Source organism: Lipotes vexillifer, unplaced genomic scaffold (genome assembly GCF_000442215.2).
Source record: "Lipotes vexillifer unplaced genomic scaffold, Lipotes_vexillifer_v1.1 scaffold54, whole genome shotgun sequence".
NCBI classification, from domain to species: Eukaryota; Metazoa; Chordata; class Mammalia; order Artiodactyla; family Lipotidae; genus Lipotes; species Lipotes vexillifer.
In genome coordinates, this window is record NW_006789324.1 from 3,712,254 (window position 1) to 3,729,873 (window position 17,620).

The 17,620-nt window shown below is 38.0% G+C and overlaps 1 protein-coding gene across 1 annotated transcript in view; it reads right to left on the bottom strand.

The window, feature by feature from the left end:
* Positions 1–17,620, bottom strand: part of CUNH1orf87 (chromosome unknown C1orf87 homolog) — a 114,853-nt gene that overhangs the window by 85,451 nt on the left and 11,782 nt on the right. Inside the window, 1 exon segment of the mRNA XM_007462579.1 lies at positions 8,962–9,196. Within this exon segment, the coding sequence (XP_007462641.1) occupies positions 8,962–9,196 (235 nt within the window).

Below are 17,620 nucleotides of genomic sequence, written 5' to 3' on the forward strand. Positions count from 1 at the left end.
TCCTGCTGACATTTGGCATGAAATTTCATGGGACACCTTGAGCAAGAACTACTCATCTAAGCCATTCCTGGATTCTTGTCCCTCAGAAACAGTGAGAGATAATATATGGTTATTGGTTTAAGTGGTCACCTTTTCAGATAACTTGTTATGTAGCAATAGATAACTAAAACAGACTTACTTTATTTTGTTTTCAATTTTTAGGGCTTGATTTTTTTCAACATTTAAGTTAGTTTTATATTTATGTAAAATATTTAAATAGTTCCAAAGCCAAATCTACAGAACAAGATTTAGTCAGAGATTTTGGTTTCTATTCTTGATCCCTCCATTATATTCCCTCTAGTCCCAATAGGTAACCATGTTTTAAAAAAAAAGTTTTCATTAATTCCTTAATTTTTAAAAACATAAGCAATAATAGATATTTAGAAGCATAATCTACATACTTTTCTTCACTTTGCTTTTTTTAAATTAATAGTATATCTAGCTATATTATTCCATACAATGATATATAGTATGGATATAGCCATACAATTATATATATGTGTGTATATATATGATTCATATATATAGTGATATTCTTCATTACTTTCTACAGTTTTATTAAAGTTTTTAAAATACTCCATGTATGGATGTACCTTAGTTTTTTCAACCCGTCCTTTATTGATGGAAATTTAGGTTGTTTACAGTTTTTGATATAATAAGTAGTGCTGCAACGAATACCTTCTACATAAATTGTTAAACATATTTCCAGTATCCCTTTGGGATAGATTTCTGAAAGTGAGATTTTCATGTCAAAAAATTCATACGTAAGTAGTTTTGCTGATTATTGCCTCATTTCCTTCCAAAGTGGTTGTTCCATTTTAAATTTCCTCTACCTTCTAACAAAGTATGTTGTCAATTTTCTGGACTTTTGCCAGTTTACTAGGTGAGAAATTATATCTCAAGGTGGTTTTAACTTACATTCCTTTTATTAAGAGCAAGGATATATCTTTTGATATGTTTAAGGGTCATTTATATTTATCATTCTGTGACCTGTCTGTTCCTATATTTTGTTCATTTTTCTAATAGTTTGCTGTCTTTTTTCTTCTTAATTTTTACATAGAAGATCCTATCTGTTAGGGATATATTTATCTATGACATAAGTTGCAGATATTTTCCCCAGTTTGTTAAGTTTCTATGTGCTTTGCTGATGGTGGTTCTGGCCACATATGTGTAATCAAAATTATCACGTTTTTTCTTATTGTATCTGCATGTTGAGTCACAGTTGAGAAAATTTTCCCTTATCTCAGATTATAGAGGAAATTGCCCATTTTCTTGTACTACTGTGCAGTTATTTTTTATATTAAATCCCCGATCCCTTTGGAATACATCCTGGTATACATCGTTACATGTATAATATGTGAAGAATATACACGATTTAAAATTTTCTCTGTGGCTAGATAATCCTATATTGCTTATTAAAAAGTCTATGTTTTCCCTACTAATTTGTGATGTCATCTTTATTATACACAAAATTGCAATATGCCATTGGGTCTATTTCTTCACTTTTTTTTTCAATTCTATTAGTCTCATCTATTTATGTGCCAACATAACACTATTTTAGACACAGAGATTTTACATTTTATATCTGGTAATACTAGCCATGAACCCACTGCTTTTCTATTCAGGGTTTTACTGACTATTCTTGCTCGTTTATTATTTCAAATTAACTTTATAACTAATTTGACTATTTACAAAACAAAAATCTGATACTATTTTTACTGGAATCACATTAAGTTTATAAATTACCTCAGGGAGGATTGACATCTTGATTTTGTTCATGTTTTTTCCCATTCTTCAGAATTGTGGTAAAATACACATGACATAAAATTCATTATCTTAACCATTTTTAAGTGCACAGTTCAGTGGTATTAAGTCTACTCATGTTATTGTGCAACCATCACCACCATGCATCCACAGAACTCTTTTTATCATACAAAACTGAAACTCTATATCTATTAAACAACTGCCTATTCCCTCCTCCCCTCAGGCCCTGGCACCACCATTCTACTTTCTGTCCCTATGATTTGACTACTCTGAGTATCTTGTATAAGTGGAACCATACAGTATTTGCCTTTTTGTAACAGGCTTATTTCACTTAGCAAATGTGAAAATTATCCGTGTTGTAGCCTGTATCAGACTTTCCTACATTTTTAAGGCTGAATAATATTCCATTGTAGGCATACACCACATTTTGCTCATCCATTCATCTGGTAATGGACATTTGGGTTTCTTCTCCATTTTAGCTATTGTGAATAATGCTGCTATGAACATGGCTGTACAAATATCTCCTTGAGACCTTCCTTTTAACTCTTTTGTGTATTACCAGAAGTGGACTAGCTGGACCTAATGGTAATTCTATTTTTAACTTTTTGAGAAACTGCTGCACAGTGGCTGTACCTTATTACATTCTCACTAACAGTGCACAAGCGTTCCAATTTCTCTACTTCCTTGCCAACATTGTTATTTTCTGTTTTTTTTCCTTTCTTTCGTTTTTTTTTTTTTACTATAGCTATCCTAATGCGTGTGAGGTGGTACCTCATTATAGTTTTGATTTGCATTTCGCTAATGTGATAGTGATGTTGAATATCTTTTCATGTGCGTATTGGTCATTGTGTATCTTCTTTGGAGAAATGTCTATGCAAGGCCTTTGCCCATTTTTGAATCAGGTTGTTTTTGTTGTTGAGCTTTAGGATTTCTCTATATATTCTGGACATTAATCCCCTTATCAGATTTATGTTTTGCACATATTTTCTCCCATTCTGTGGGCTGCCTTTCTACTCTCTTGATAGTGTCTTTTGATGCACAACATTTTAAAATTTTCATGAAATCCAGTTTGTCAATTTTTTATTCTGGTGCTTGTGCCTTTGGGGTCAGATCCAAGAAATCATTGCCAGATCTAATGTAAAGGTTTTTCCCTATTTTTCCTTTTAAGAGTTTTATAGGTTTAGATCTTAAATTTAAGTCATAGATTCGTTTTGAGTTAATTTTTGTATATGGTAATCATCCTTTTTATGCAGATATCCAGTTTTCCCAATACCATTTGTTGAAAAAAATCGTCTTTTTCCAATTGAATCATCTTGGCATCCTTGTCAAAAAATCATTTCAGGCTTCCCTGGTGGCACAGTGGCTGAGAATCCATTTGCCAATGCAGGAGACACGGGTTCGAGCCCTGGTCCGGGAAGATCCCACATGCCATGGAGTGACTAAGCCTGTGAGCCACAACTACTGAGCCTGTGCTCTAGAACCTGCAAGCCACAACTACTGAACCCGTGCGCCGCAACTACTAAAGCCTGCACACCCTAGAGCTCGTGCTCTTCAACAAGAGAAGCCACCACAGTAAGAAGCCTGCGCACCACAACGAAGAGTAGCCCCTGCTCCCCGCAGCTAGAGAAAGCCCACGCGCGGCAACGAAGACCCAACACAGCCAAAACTAACTAAATAAATAAATCTTAAAAAAAAAAATAATTTCAGCCTATATGTGAAGGTGTAGTTTTGGACTCCCTATTCTATTCCATTGGTCCATATGTTTGTCTTTATGCCAGTACTATACCATTTTTATTATTGTATCTTTGCAGTTAGTTTTGAAATAAAAAAGTATAAGTCCTCCAGCTTTGTTCTTTTTCAGGATTGTTTTGGATATTCAAGGTCCCTTGAGATTCCATATGAATTTTAGGATGAGTTTTTACATTTATACAAAAAAGGTCATTGGGATTTTGATAGAAATTGATGATGTTAGGTTTTTCTGTACAAGAATATAATAGCATGCCTTTCCATCATTCAAATATACTCATGCTTTTCAAGAGTATTTTATATTTTTCCACATAAATGTTTGGACATTACTTCTTGTTCAGTTTATACCTATGTATTTTATTTATTTATTTAGTTAATTTAGTTAAGTATCTATTTGCTATTGTAAATGGTGTTTTCCATTTTATTTTCTAACTAGTTTTTGTACATACTTACGTGTGTGTGTGTGTGTGTGTGTGTGTGTGTGTGTATGAAAGCCATTGATTTGTGGATATTGATGCTATAACTCTATTTTGCCAAATTCTCTTACTGTTCTTGTTTTAAATAAATTTATTTATTTACTTTTGGCTGTGTTGGGTCTTGGTTGCTGCACGTGGGCTTACTCTAGTTGCAGCGAGCGGGGGATACTCTTCGTTGTGGTGCAAGGGCTTCTCATCGCGGTGGCTTCTCTTGTTGCAGAGCATGAGCTCTAGGCACGTGGGCTTTGCATTTCGCTAATGTGAGCCTGCGCTAAGGGGCTCTAGAGCGCAGGCTCAGTAGTTGTGGCACACAGGCTTAGTTGTTCCATGGCATGTGGGATCTTCCCAGACCGGGGATCAAACCCGTGTCCCCTGCATTGGTGGGCAGATTCTTAACTATTGGGCCATCAGGGAAGTCCTTCTTACTGTTTTAATAGTTTCTTCATTAGAAATTGTGATAGTTTATATATATAATTTTACCATCTGAAAAGAGTTTTTCCTCATTTTTAATTATTATGCCTGGATTGCTTTCTCTTGTTTAATTATATTAGCTAATACCACCAACATAATATTAAAACCCAGCAGAGATATTGGGTACTTTGACTTCTCCTGACTCTAATGTGAAAGCCTCTAGTGTTTCTCCATTAAATAATATGTTGGCTTTGAGTTAATATAGAGAGAGACGCATTTTGGAAACAAAAATGAATATTCTCAAGGAATTTACAGACTCATGGAAGGAGATAGACAAGGAAACAAACTATTTTAATAGTATAATAACAACTGCCATATGCACAGATTGATGTAGTTGTACCTTAGAAAAGGCAGTTTTGGTGGTGAGACAATGATGTTTCTTGATAGACTTGATATCTGTGTTGAGACCCTGATGTAATTAGCAGTTAAATAGAAAAGGAGGGAAGAGAATTTAGCATAAAAGTAATTGCATGGTCAAAGGATAGGAGATAAAAAGAAGCAGAACCCTATTTGGGACATAGAAGTTCAGTTTAGTGAAAGGTGGAGATTGAAGGGAAGTAGACAGTGAACAGAGTTGAGTTGGTACAGTAAGTCAAGGAGTTTGAATTTTCTACTAGGGCAGTGACGATTAAACAATGGTGTTCAAGTGTTTTAAGTAGGGGCTACACTTGACCAGTGGTTTTGAAATTCCTCCTAAAAGAGGCAGCATATATATATCCCTGCCCCATTGGTGTTGTGCTTTGCCATGTGGCTTGCTTTGGTCAGCGGGATGTTAGTGGTTATGACATAAGCAAAGACTTAAAATGTACTTGTGGTTGAGTAATGCAGTTGTGTTTGTCCTCTTGAAATGTTTCCATTACCATGAGAAGAGCTTGCCTTGAGGAGCCCATTGGATTCAGAAAAATAGGAAAAACAGAGCAGACCTGAACCAAATCTGCAGTCTGGAGCCAAGCCTCGAAAGTCCTACTGGAATAAGTAAAAGCTGTCTTACTCACATCTGTGATGTGAACAAAAATGATTATTGTTATAAACCACTGAGTATTGGGCTTGCTTGTCCCACAGCATTATTATTACCACAGCTGACCAATAAAGAGAAGAAAGCATAGAAAAATAAGTCCTGTTTTAAGATAATTAAAATCTTCCTAGTGATGTGTAATGGTGGTCTGACTAGGATGATGGCAGAAGAAACAGAAGTAAGAGGACACTTTGAGAGACATAAAAAAGATGGAATTTAAAGGGCTCAGTGATTAGTTGGATATCAGAGTTAGGGATGGCGAAGAGGAAATCATGTCCAGATTTCTTGCTTATGCAACTGGGAGAGTTGTGGGACCTTTCTGTGAGACACAGACCACAGGAAGAAGAGCAGGATCAAAGGTTTGGCTTTGAACTTGTTGAATCTCAGCTGCCAATGCACAGTCAAGTGGAAATGTCCCTGACATCTGTCTATTCATCTATAAAATGAGGATAACATCATGTGTCTCTACCTACCTCAATGGCTGTTGTGGAGAACAAACAAGATAAAACATGCAAAAGGACATACTACCAATCAACTGTGATAATTATTAAAATTAAAACACTAACACTTTCATTTTCATGCTGGCAGATGCAAAAAGCACACTTTAATTTTATTTTTGAAACTGTGCTACTGAGTCTGTTTCTAGTCATACATTCTTTTTTTATTTTTTGAGAGAAGGCAGAGCTGATGCTTCTGAGAAGCAGTGTAAACAACACACATGTATTTTCAAAGACATGGAAGGAGAGGACTTAGAGACAAAAGGTCCTAGGGCTGGCAGTGAGAAGAGCCAGGCTCTAACTGTGAGACCTTGAACCATCATTTAAGCTCTCTGGGCCTCTTACTCTTCATTTGTGAAATGAAAGTTTGTATTTGTTGAATTCTAAGCTACCTTACTGTTCTTGGATACATGAAACTATGGATTCTCTTAACATTTTCAGCTTTACTTACCTCCTACTAACGATAGTCTTCAAATTTATCTGTAATTTAGAATAGTTACATACTTGCCTGTCCTCACCCATGTTGGCTCAAGTCTCTATCAGCTACTTTTCTTTTAGAGCAAATTCAGCTGGTCCAGATTGCCTGTTACATCCCAGGCACGAAGGCTTATTTTCATCTGTGTATGAGGAATAAGGATATAGAAGGAGTTCTGATTGGTTTACTTCTTTCACTGTGGCAGGATTCCCTTTACTACTTAGTCAAGGTGGTAATGAGGATCTCTGTACCAGGCAACTGTGGCTGCCACCTGGCCGCCCAGGACCATACACTCGGCAGACAGAACCAGTTAGGGCCCCACTTCCTATGAGGTATTGCTGTGTTTGGTGGCTGGGTGTTAGCCCTGCTGAGCCTCCCATCAGAAACCTCCTTGAATACTGGGAGAGGAGGGACAAATCATCTCCCTCTGGCACTACAGAGCTAGCAAAGAATCCAGATTGTGGAGGTCCAAGAACAGCCTACTCAATGAACATTCTGCCTTTTACAATGGCTAATCCAGAAACTGTACCCCAAATGGGTAACTTGATGTGATAGGGAGAGTGCCAAGAAACAAAATTTCATTTATAAGAGAAAAACTAGAAGTGACTTAAATGCCCATAAATAAGGGATTAGTTAAATGAGCCATGTTATATCCATATAAAAGAATGAATACAGTTTGGGGATTAAGGACCTAGAACCTGGGCCTCAACTGTGGCTCTGCCACTTCTCAGCCTTATGACCTGGGCAAGGCACTTGACCTCTTTGTTTTTCAGTTCCTTCATCTATGATCTGAAGATAATAAGAGTTCCTACCTCATTGGGTGCTTGGGGAGTAGTAAGTTAGTTAATATATGTAAAGAGCTTAGAATAGTGCCTGGCACATAGTAAATGCTATATAAGTGTTAGTTCTGATTATGACTCTCATAGAGACATTAAACATTGATGCTTAGGATGAATTTTTTTGAAGCTGGGGCAGAATTCTTGATATGAAGTTAATAGACCAGGATAATAAAGAGTATATACATAATGGTTCATATTCAGTGTCCATGCATGGAAGAAAGAAGAGAAATATACCACTATTTGATTGAGTTTTAATTTCTTCTTATTTATATTCTTCCATTTTACAAAATTTCTACATGAGTATATAATATTTTATAATTAGAAGGATCAATAAAAATTTTAGGAAGGAAAAAGAGAAGTCCCCAGTGTTTGAGACCTTGCAGAACATGGTCTGAGGTCCATTGGTGGACTGGTAACCACTCCAAAGTTTAATCTTTGCAGAGTTCTCATGAGCAAAAGATCCCCAATCCACAGGATTTTATATTCTCATGACTGGAAACTACCGAGCATCTGAGTGATTAGTAAGGGCTATTAAAATTATGAACTAAAAATAGTTATGTTACAGTTTACTGCAGACTCTAATTCAGTATTCTACTAAAATATCTGGCTGTTACTTCATGCTTGGCAGTACTGCAAAACTCCTCTATATGTCAGTTTAATTGCAACTTCAGCAATTTTTGGAAATGGTAGTTACCAATGAATCATAAGTTTGTCTTGATTTGGGTCCAGTTTTCAATTGCTGCTACTCTTGCTTTTTAATTACAAAGTTATAATCATTTAGATTCATCATTACCAAGTTAGTTTGTTGTGGATTGTTTGGTTGATTCTTTTTTTTTTTTTTTTTTTTTTTTTTTTTGCGGTACGCGGGCCCCGCACTGCTGTGGCCTCTCCCATTGCGGAGCGCAGTCTCCGGACGTGCAGGCCCAGCGGCCATGGCTCACGGGCCCGGCCGCTCTGCGGCATGTGGGATCTTCCCGGACAGGGGCACGAACCCATGTCCCCTGCATCGGCAGGCGGACTCTCAACCACTGCGCCACCAGGGAAGTCCTTGGTTGATTCGTAACAGAGTGCAGTGATAATATATTTATATCAAGATAGTTTAAGGCTGATAATTTTTTGATATCTAGACATATTTCATCAGATTTTGAATATAAATGATCTTTTCCTGTAATGGTAAAGCAGACGAACCCTCCCCCTCTAGCACACCCCAAATTTGCATGTACGGTGACATCACTCTATAACTATCGCTGAGTCAGTCACAGATAGAATAGGTTGACCAATTCAGTTAGTGGTCAGCAAAGATGCAATATACAAAATGACCTTAAAATTCATTTTCAGGGCTTTCCTGGTGGTACGGGAAGATCCCACATGCCGCAGAGCGGCCGGGCCCGTGAGCTATGGCCACTGAGCCTGCGCATCTGGAGCCTGTGCTCTGCAACAGGAGAGGCCACAGCAGTGAGAGGCCCGCAAACGGCAAAAAAAAAAATTCATTTTCAGATGAAAAAAAATGATTTTTTCTGATGCAAAATGTGTTAATTACCATTAGTAGAAGTGTGTGTTGGTGTGAGTCTATGTTTCCAACCTAACTCTGAATTTTCCTAGCCAATTACCAAGAAAAGTTCAGATATTTGTTCCTCACTTGGCCATCCAGAAATCTGCAACTGAGTGCTCCCTTTAGGAGTTTCTGGTTGTCCTCTGGTTTCTGGTTTTTCTCTGGGTGCTTGCTCTTTTCCACATCATCTGGGTCATGATTGATTTGATGATCTGTGGGATTAGTAGAAGCTGGGGGTTCTCTGCTAATCTGCTTTGCAGTACCAGACACTGATTTCTGGAGTACTGTTTGAGTTTCTGCCTTCAAGTTCTTATTCTCCTTGCTGGGAAGAAACAGTTTTGCACTTTGTTACTCAGGGCAGACTCCATCTGCACTAGGCTGGCATAAGAAAAGGAAGGTATTAGCATGGTGTTGGGAACATTGGTAACTTAGCATGGCGTAATGAAGAAGTAAACGTTGGTTATTTGTCTAGGGATCATTTACCATAGAGAGACCATGTTATTCTCTTCTCAGGCTTTATCTTCCATATACTCATAATCTGTCCATCTGCTCCAAAACCCTTACTGTAAGAAATGGCAGTGTCAAAGATGAACCGTAAAGGTTATCACATATCTTTTCTACTTACGAGTCTAACAGGTATTTTCAGTGTTTGCAACTAGAAGACGAAGAAAGTCAAGGCAGTTTGCCAGCTCCAGTTCTGCTCTATGTCTCTCCTTAATTGCCTCACCGTGAGGCTTTTCTCTCAGTAGTCTTCCATTTAATTTTAATATTAAATATAGAGGGAAAAAGAAGAAAAAAACCTGTAGGAATGACTCAAAGAAATTTAAATAAAAAACAAAAATCTAAAAATTATTCAACTTTGTTTAATAACTAAAGACATAAGTCAAAACAATTACAAGGTATTGTTTTATTTGTTTAATTTATTTTACTTTTTCATTATTTATTTTTTAAATTTTTGGCTGCATTGGGTCTTTGTTGCTGTGAGTGGGCTTTTTTCTGGTTGCGGTGAGTAGGGGCTACTTTTTGTTGTGGTGCACAGGCTTCTCATTGTGGTGGCTTCTTTTGTTGTGGAGCACGGGCTCTAGAGCACAGGCACAGTAGTTGTGGCACATGGGCTTAGTTGCTCTGCGGCATGTGGGAACTTCCCAGACCAGGGCTTGAACCTGTGTCCTCTGTCCCTTGCACTGGTGGGTGGATTCTTAACCACTGCACCACCAAGGAGGCCCAAGGCATTGTTTTAAATATAGAAAACTTCTTTGGAAATAAGAAAAACAAATGCTCATGGTCATATAAATAGATATAATTCTTATAGTGGATGACCAGACTAAACATGTTAAGAGTCAGGAACTTGAAATTTTTAACCTAGTAGATCAATTTTTAAGAATGTATATTAAGGAAAAAATGCAGAAAAAGAAAAATTTTAAACTCTAAGTATTTTTTAATAGATGGATGTGTTTGAGTATTTCATTCTATGATCATATGAGAGGATGTATGGAGCCATTAAAATAGTTATGAATAATTTTAATGACAAAAGAAAATGTCTAGTTATACAAATAAATGAAAATATATAATTATCTTAACTATAAATTCATGTATAGGTATATATGTGTTCATGTGTTAGAGAACATAATATATCTAGGAGGAAATGTCAGAAGTAAACAGTAAGTATCTCCTAATAGAAGTTAGGATATTGCATTATGCTATATTATATCATATTATATCTTATAAAACTATTATTCTAAATTTCCTACATGAGGAAATGTTATTTTATTATCAGGAAAAATAAATTTAAAAATAGCTATGCCTTAGGCAGAATACTCTATGACATAAATCACAACAAGATCCTTTTAGACCCACCTCCTAGAGTAATGGAAATAAAAACAAAAATAAACAAATGGGACCTAATGAAACTTCAAAGCTTTTGCACAGCAAAGGAAACCATAAACAAGATGAAAAGACAACCCTCAGAATAGGAGAAAATATTTGCAAGCGAAGCAACTGACAAAGGATTAATCTCCAAAATCTATAAGCAGCTCATGCAGCTCAATATCAAAAAAACAAACAACCCAATCCAAAAATGGGCAGAAGACTTAAATAGACATTTCTCCAAAGAAGATATACAGACTACCAACAAACACATGATAGGATGCTCGACATCACTAATCATTAGAGAAATGCAAATCAAAACTACAATGAGGTATCACCTCACACCGCTCAGAATGGCCATCATCAAAAAATCTAGAAACAATAAATGCTGGAGAGGGTGTGGAGAAAAGGGAACCCTCTTGCGCTGTTGGTGGGAATGTAAATTGATACAGACACTATGGAGAACAGAATAGAGGTTCCTTAAAAAACTAAAAATAGAACTACCATATGACCCAGCAATCCCACTACTGGGCATTTACCCGGAGAAAACCATAATTCAAAAAGAGGCACATACCACAATGTTCATTGCAGCTCTATTTACAATAGCCAGGACATGGAAGCAAACTAAGTGTCCATCGACAGATGAATGGATAAAGATGTGGCACATATATACAATGGAATATTACTCAGCCATAAAAAGAAACGAAGTTGAGTTATTTGTAGTGAGGTAGGTGGACCTAGAGTCTGTCATAGAGAGTGAAGTTAAGTCAGAAAGAGAAAAACAAATACCTTATGCTAACACATATATATGGAATCTAAAAAAAAGAAAGGTTCTGAAGAACCTAAGGGCAGGACAGGAATAAAGACGCAGACATAGAGAATGGACTTGAGGACATGGGGAGGGGGAAGGGTAAGCTGGGGCGAAGTGAGAGAGTGGCATGGACATATATACACTACCAAATGTAAAATAGATACCTAGTGGGAAGCAGCTGCATAGCACAGGGAGATCAGCTCGGTGCTTTGTGTCCACCTAGAGGGGTGGGATAGGGAGGGTGGGAGGGAGATGCAAGAGGGAGGGGATATGGGGATATATGTATATGTACAGCTGATTCCCTTTGTTATATAGCAGAAACTAATACACCATTGTAAAGCAATTGTACTCCAATAAAGATGTTAAAAAATAAATAAAATTTAAAAAAAATAGCTATGCCTTATGCCTAGAAAGTTGTATAAATTTTAGCGACTGTTACTGACACAGTGGAAAGAACCCATTTTAAAGCGTGTCATGTTATGTGAGCATAAAACAATTGCTACAATACTTGTTTATTTGAATAAGGCCAAGATTTGATGTATGTATGTTTTTTACATTAATTCTCTTAGTCATGGCAGCATGAAAAGCAAAGAAGGCTTAAGAAAGAACTCTGAGGAACACCTACATTTACAGAGGGAAGAGCCCTAAAAGGAGATTTAGAAGAAATTCTAAGTAAGGTGGAAGGGAAACCAGGAGAGTGTGGTCTGGCAGAAAAGTGAAGAGAATGTTTCCAGAGAGAGGGCATAGTCAACAGTGTCATGTGCTGCTGAGAAAGATGAGTCCTGAAAAGTGTCTGCTGAGTTAAGCCGTAAGTACGTCGTCAGGAATCTTGATAAGGGGAGCTTCCTGAGGTAACAGAGGTGGACGCTAGAGTGAAGTGGGTTGAGGTAAGAGGGGAGGCAAAAAGCTAAAGGTAGGAAGTATAAAGGCCTCTGTGAAGAAGTTTAGTTGCAAGAGAAGAGAGCGATGGGGTGGTGACTGGAGTGCAATGTTGATTTCAGATAGGGCTTTGTTATTATTATGTTTATCTCCAAAATATACAAACAGCTTGTACAACTCAACAACAAAAAAACAAACAACCCAATCAAAAAATGGGCAGAAGACCTTAACAGACATTCCTCCAAAGAAGACATATAGATGGCCAGTAGGCACATGAAAAGATGCTCAACATCGCTAATTATTAGAGAAATGCAAATCAAAACTACAATGAGATACCATCTCACACTGGTCAGAATGGCTATCATTAAAGTCTACAAATAACAAATGCTGGAGAGGGTGTGGAGAAAAGGGAACCCTCCTACACTGTTGGTGGGAATGTAAGTTGGTGCAGCCACTATGGAAAACAATGTGGAGGTTCTTCAGAAAACTAAAAATAGAATTACCATATGGTCCAGCAACTCCACTCCTGGGTATATACCTGGAAAAACCTATAATTCAACAAGATACATGCACCCTTATGTTCACAGAAGCACTATTCACAACAGCCAAAACATGGAAACAACCTAAATGTCCATCAATAGAAGAATGGATAAAGAAGATGTGGTAAATATATACAATGGAATACTACTCATTCTTAAAAAAGAACGAAATAATGCCATTTGCAGCAACATGAATGCAACTAGAGATTATCATACTAAGTGAAGTAAGTCAGAAACAGAAAGACAAATACCATATGATATCACTTATATGTGGAATCTAAAATATGGCACCAGTTAACATATCTACAAAACAGAAACAGACTCACAGACATAGAGAAGAGACTTGTGGTTGCCAAGGGGGAGAGGCATGAAGGAGGGAAGGACCAGAAGTTTGGGATTAGCAGATGTAAGCTATTGTATATAGAATGAATAAATAACAAGGTCCTACTACTGTATAGCACAGGGAACTATATTCAATATCCTGTGCTAAACCATAAGGGAAAGGAATATAAAAAACAGCATGTCTCTATGTGTATCACTGAGTCACTTTGCTGCACAGCAGAGGTTGGCTCAACATTGTAAATCAACTATACTTCAATTAAAAAAAACAGAATTATAAAAATGAAACCAAAGACAGTAGGGACTTTAACATATTTAAATGAAGAGCCGGGACTTCCCTGGTGGCACAGTAGTTAGGAACACACCTGCCAATGCAGGGGACACAGGTTCAATCCCTGGTCTGGGAAGACCCCACGCGCTGCAGAGCAACTAAGCCCGTGTGCCACAACTACTGAGCCTGTGCTCTAGAGCCTGTGAGCCAAAACCTCTGAAGCCCGCATGCCTAGAGTCCGTGCTCTGCAACAAGAGAAGCCAGGGCAATGAGAAGCCCGCTCACAGCAATGAAGAGCAGTTCCCGCTCACTACAACTAGAGAAAGGCCGCGTGCAGCAACGAAGACCCAACGTAGCCATGAATAAATAAATAAATAAATAAATAAACAAACAAAAAATAAATGAAGAGCCAACTGACCAAAGGAGAGGATATCATTGATTAAATAAGGTGAACCCTGACAAAGTAAGATCTCTGAGAGAACAGAGATAGAAATGAAACTTCAGGGTCGGGAAGTAGGAAGATGGGTGAGGATGTAGGCAAATTTTAACATTTGGCGACAGGAGACTGACCAAATTGCTGACAGCTTGAATTTTCTCTTTGACATACAAGGTATGGTTACCTGTTGGGTCTCAAGAAAGGAAATGCTGGGGTAGGAAGTCTGAATTAAGGACATACGGCCTGACATAGCTTCTATAAAGAGTGGAAGATAGCTGATCAGAAAAATAAGGAAGGTTGGCTGGGCACAACTGAGCGGCCACTGAAGGTGGGAGACCACGGATTTTGCAGCATCAGTTGGAGAGGGCACATGCCCAGTAGTCCTCGTGGAGATGCAAGGAAGGTAGACAGTGGGGCTCGTCCAGGGCTGGGGCTTTGCCAGACAGGTGCAATCAAATGGCAATACAGCAAGATGGGAATGCTAGAAGAAGAGTGTATATATAACACATAGTTCTTGCAATGAGAGAAGACATATAACATACGGTCCCTGACCTCAAGAAATTTCATTTCATTTCACTGTCCAAAAGTAACAGAAATAATGTTAACAACTGGTATAAACTTGCTTCTAGAAGTCAGGATAGTGGTTATCTTTGGGGCGAGGTATAAAGTTCAGAAGGGAACATCAGAGGGCCTTCTAGGATTTTGGTACCATTCTGTTTCTGGATCTGGATGTCTGACACAAGGGTAAATCAGGTTTGTGAAAATTCAGTGCGTGGTATACTTGTAATGTGCACTTTTATATATTACATAGGTATATTTCTATAAAGTGTTAAAAGAAATTGGCATAAAATTTACATAAATAATATGAAATCTACATAATTGGTATATAAATAAATGTCAAGTGAATGTTACAAAGAATCAGTGCTATTTGAAGTCCCTAAGAAAGATAAGTAACTATGGTTTGCAATGGTTGCAAAAATAATAGTATTGCTGGGCTTCCCTGGTGGTGCAGTGGTTGAGAGTCCGCCTGCCGATGCAGGGGACACGGGTTCGTGCCCCGGTCTGGGAGGATCCCACATGCTGCGGAGCAGCTGGGCCCGTGAGCCATGGCCGCTGGGCCTGTGTGTCCGGAGCCTGTGCTCCACAATGGGAGAGGCCACAACAGTGAGAGGCCTGCATACCGCAAAAAAAAAAAAAAAATAATAATAATAATAGTATCACTGAGTATTTAGCTACACGGCAGCCACATTATAGCCATTTACAAACATTCTTTTATTTAATCTTTAGATCAACCCTATGGGTAGGTACTCGTATTGCTTTCATTTTAGGATGAAGAAATTAAGGTTCCGACAGTTCACGCGATTTGTCCAATTCTACATAGATACATCCACAGGGTCTAAGTCTTCTTGATTGCACCTTGATTATTCCGAGTCAGGAAAGGATCCATGGAAGTTAGGGAATATGTGAGGAACAGAAATTAGAGGACGAGGCATGCAGGAAGTGCAGGATTAAAAAGCAAAAATGGTCATGGGGCAGACAGTTAACTCTTCTGGATGAAGGCAAGGGGGATGAATCATCTTTGCTTTAACCACCTTCAAAATCATTTTGTGGGCAGTCTCAGGACAGAATTGCCTGAGAAATGTTAAATGTAACTGCCTGTCTGTTAAAACAGCCACAGTAGATGTAAAATCAAAAATGACCTGTTAACTCTGTTCAAAGTAAAAGCTGTTTTTCTTTTTTTTAAAACAAACAACATACATAGCACTTTAAAATTATGAGAAAGACTCCCTAGCTGAGAAATGGCATGTGTCTGCTATTAGCACAATTTGTCAACAGGCGTTTGTGGTTATGTTGTTCACAAACCCATGGTTCTTTCTTCTAGGCTTGTGTGCTACCTACCTGCAGTATTGAAAAGAGAAATTTGCCATTTCAAAGGAAGGAAAAAAATGTCATCAATACTGTCTAGGAAGCAAGACACAGCTAGCTTCCTCATATGTACTGCTAACCTCAGCTGCTGCTCTCAGGGATGCTGTGAAGGGTTTAGTGTCATCTGGGAACTACGGCAATTAGGAAGGATGACAGTAATGCTGGATGATAAATAAATGAGGAGAAAACTGTCCAATTGTTCCCTTTCTCACACTAGGCTCTTCCTGCAAATCAGCCCTTTAGTGCCACCCTTTTGTAGAGCTCAGAGTCTCAGGATTAGAAAGAAACATTGCAAGGGTGTCTAGTAGCATCCTCTGCCCAAAGCAATGTACAGATCCCACACTGGCCCCACCTCCCATGCAACTCCATCTCACCCAGATCTCACATTTGATTTGGATTACACCCCTCGTGAGAACATCAACTCGCAAATGGAGGACCCAGGGGGCTCAGCAGAAAGGTCACCAGATGCCATCTTAAAGGTCTGCCAGCCTTGGCAGAGGTTCAGTGCTGCCAATTTCCAACTGTGTACCATCTAACAGGCCTCAAACCCTCTGGAGAAGACAGTCAGGAGTGTGCCAACACAGTGAATGGGGATCTAATTTCAGTAAATGAAAGCATGTTCTTGTTTGGAAGTAATAACAGATAATAGGCACAACCAGACTTTTCTCTTTTAAAAAGACAACAACAAAATAAAAAATAAAGTGGGACTGGGGAGGGGACTGCAGCTGAAAATCTCACCAAACTCCATGGGGAAGCTGAAACGTAAAGTCTGTGCTAATGTAGCAAATGTTGTTGTGATGAAATGTGAGGGTTTTTTCCTCTTCTTTTTTTTTTTTTTTTTTTTTTTGTTTACTCCCTGGAGCCATCCATATACTATTATCATTGATGTTTAGTCTTCAGAAAGATTTTTAAAGTACATTAATTCTCAAACCCATGCCCAAATTATTTCTTTGTCATTGTAATTATGCTAGCTAACATGTCCTAAATGCTTATTTCTGTGTGTCAGCCACTGTGTATAAGTTCACATAAATTATTTCATGTTATTCTAATAATCCTGAAAAGTAGGTATTATGATCATCATTGTACAGATGAGAAAAAAAATCATCAGGGAGATTAAGTAAATTGCTCATTGATAAACTGATAATAAGTAGAGATCTAGGGCTCAGACCCAGGTCTGTATGGCTCCAAAGCGTGTACTCCTTCCTCCACATTTCTCCTCAACTTCATCCCCATAATAAACAAACTGGCTGCTGTTAAACAAGAGGATTTTGATTCTCTTTTAAAATGTTAATAAAAAATAATGTATATAGAAGTACCTAGTCCATCTTCCAACCTAGGCTTATAAAGTCCCTCTCAGAACACCCAAGTGGCCATCCTTCAGCTTTGGTTTGTACCTTCCCAGGGACAAGGGATTCATAACATTCCCAAAGTTATTTCCAAAGTATCCCACATCTCTCTTCATAGCATTGAGCCACATTCTGACAACAATGAAAATAACCAAAGTGTATTTTTCATGGCATTTTGCACTATACTACTTTACAGAATGAGAATAGTTTCTCAAATTGGGGCCATTTTGGCTGCAAAATTAGTAACCAGTTCAATCACCAATTGTTCTTTGGTATGATTTACTCCTCCCCTCCCCCTTTTCTTTTCTTTCTTTCTTTTTTTTTTTTTTTTTT